Genomic DNA, 1508 nt, shown 5'->3' on the forward strand with positions numbered 1-1508 from the left:
TTTTTTTTTTTTTTTTCCTCTTATCAATCAACACGTTCTTCATTACATCACTGATATAGAGTTTCGAAATGCAGGAATGTCTGACGCAACTCTTGTCTTGTAAAACCGTCATCTATGTCACACACCAGCTGGAATTCCTGGATGCTGCTGACCTTATACTGGTGATTCTAACACTTTACTGCTCTTATATGTATCAATCATTTTGGCAAGTTATGAACTGAAATGCCTTGTATACCGTAAATTAGCACTTCATCATTTTTATGAAAGTCTCGGTGATTTGATTGTGGCACATGTAAATGAATCAGTTTGGTTGATCACAAAATCACCTGCGTGCTGGATTTGTAAATAGCAAGTGCTTTGTATGTAATTCTCCTAAAAAATAAATGGAAACGGCTGAAAAATAAATACCATAATGGCATACAATTTATTGAAGCTGTATGAGTTGGAAGTATTTAGTTTAAGAAGTACCATATTCAAATATTTTCAGGTTATGAAGGATGGAAAGATCGTACAGTCTGGGAAGTACGAAGAGTTAATAGCCAGTGTTGATGGTGAGCTCGTGCGACTAATTGCAGCACATAAGAAGTCACTAAACCAAGTTATTCCGCATATGGAGCATAACCTTGCAGCAATAAAACCATATAGGAAAATTGATTTTGAGTTAACTGAAGAGAAACCTATCAATCAGATAAGAAATAGTGAATCCTTGTACCGTACTCATGAGGAAGAGAGGGAATCTGGACGGGTTAAATATAGCATTTACCGCACATTTGTGACTTCATCATATAAGGGAGCACTAGTTCCAGTAATTCTGTTTTGTCAAATTCTCTTCCAGGGACTGCAGATGGCCAGCAATTACTGGATTGCCTGGGCAACCGAAAAGAATGATAGAATAAGCAGGGGAAAGTTGATAGGAATATTTGTTCTACTGTCTGCAGGTAGCTCTCTTTTTATGCTGGGGAGGGCAGTGTTACTGGCAACAATAGCAATTGAGACGGCACAATGTATTTTCCTTAAAATGACTACAAAACTTTTCCGGGCTCCCATCTTCTTTTTCGATTCAACGCCTACAAGTCGAATCATTAATAGGGTAAGGTTTCTAAATCGTGGAAATTAAAACAATCGAGCTCTTCTTATAAATTTTCTAGTTTATAGTTATAGTTTTTTGTTTTTCAGACTTCTACAGACCAAAGTATACTGGATACAGACATTCCATACAGACTAGCTGGATTGGTATTTGCGCTTGTGCAGCTCATTTGCATCATAATTCTAATGTGCCAAGTTTCCTGGACAGTATTCATTCTTTTTATTATTGTACTTGCTGTCTCCGTGTGGTACCAAGTAAGAATAAATTCTGTGGTGCCGTTTGGGATCCTTCTTCTGTTTTTTTATTTTTTTCTTTTGTTATTATTATTATTTTTTAATTTTATTTTATATAAAACAAAATGCATATTTGATAACACTTGAGATTTTTTTGTTTTTAGACATGAAAAACCAAAACAAAAAAA

The 1508-nt window shown here is 35.3% G+C and overlaps 1 protein-coding gene across 1 annotated transcript; it reads left to right on the forward strand.

Moving 5' to 3' along the window:
- Positions 1-65: 65 nt before the first annotated feature.
- LOC110035141 (ABC transporter C family member 3-like) lies at positions 66-1341 on the forward strand (the record flags this gene model as incomplete). Its single annotated transcript, XM_020739381.1, has 3 exons — positions 66-161; positions 488-1090; positions 1177-1341. Coding segments are annotated over exons 1-3 (861 nt in total), but the record flags the coding sequence as incomplete, so codon positions are not given.
- Positions 1342-1508: the final 167 nt, after the last annotated feature.

The sequence above is a fragment of the Phalaenopsis equestris genome, unplaced genomic scaffold (assembly GCF_001263595.1).
Source record: "Phalaenopsis equestris unplaced genomic scaffold, ASM126359v1 Scaffold196381, whole genome shotgun sequence".
Lineage (NCBI taxonomy): Eukaryota > Viridiplantae > Streptophyta > Magnoliopsida > Asparagales > Orchidaceae > Phalaenopsis > Phalaenopsis equestris.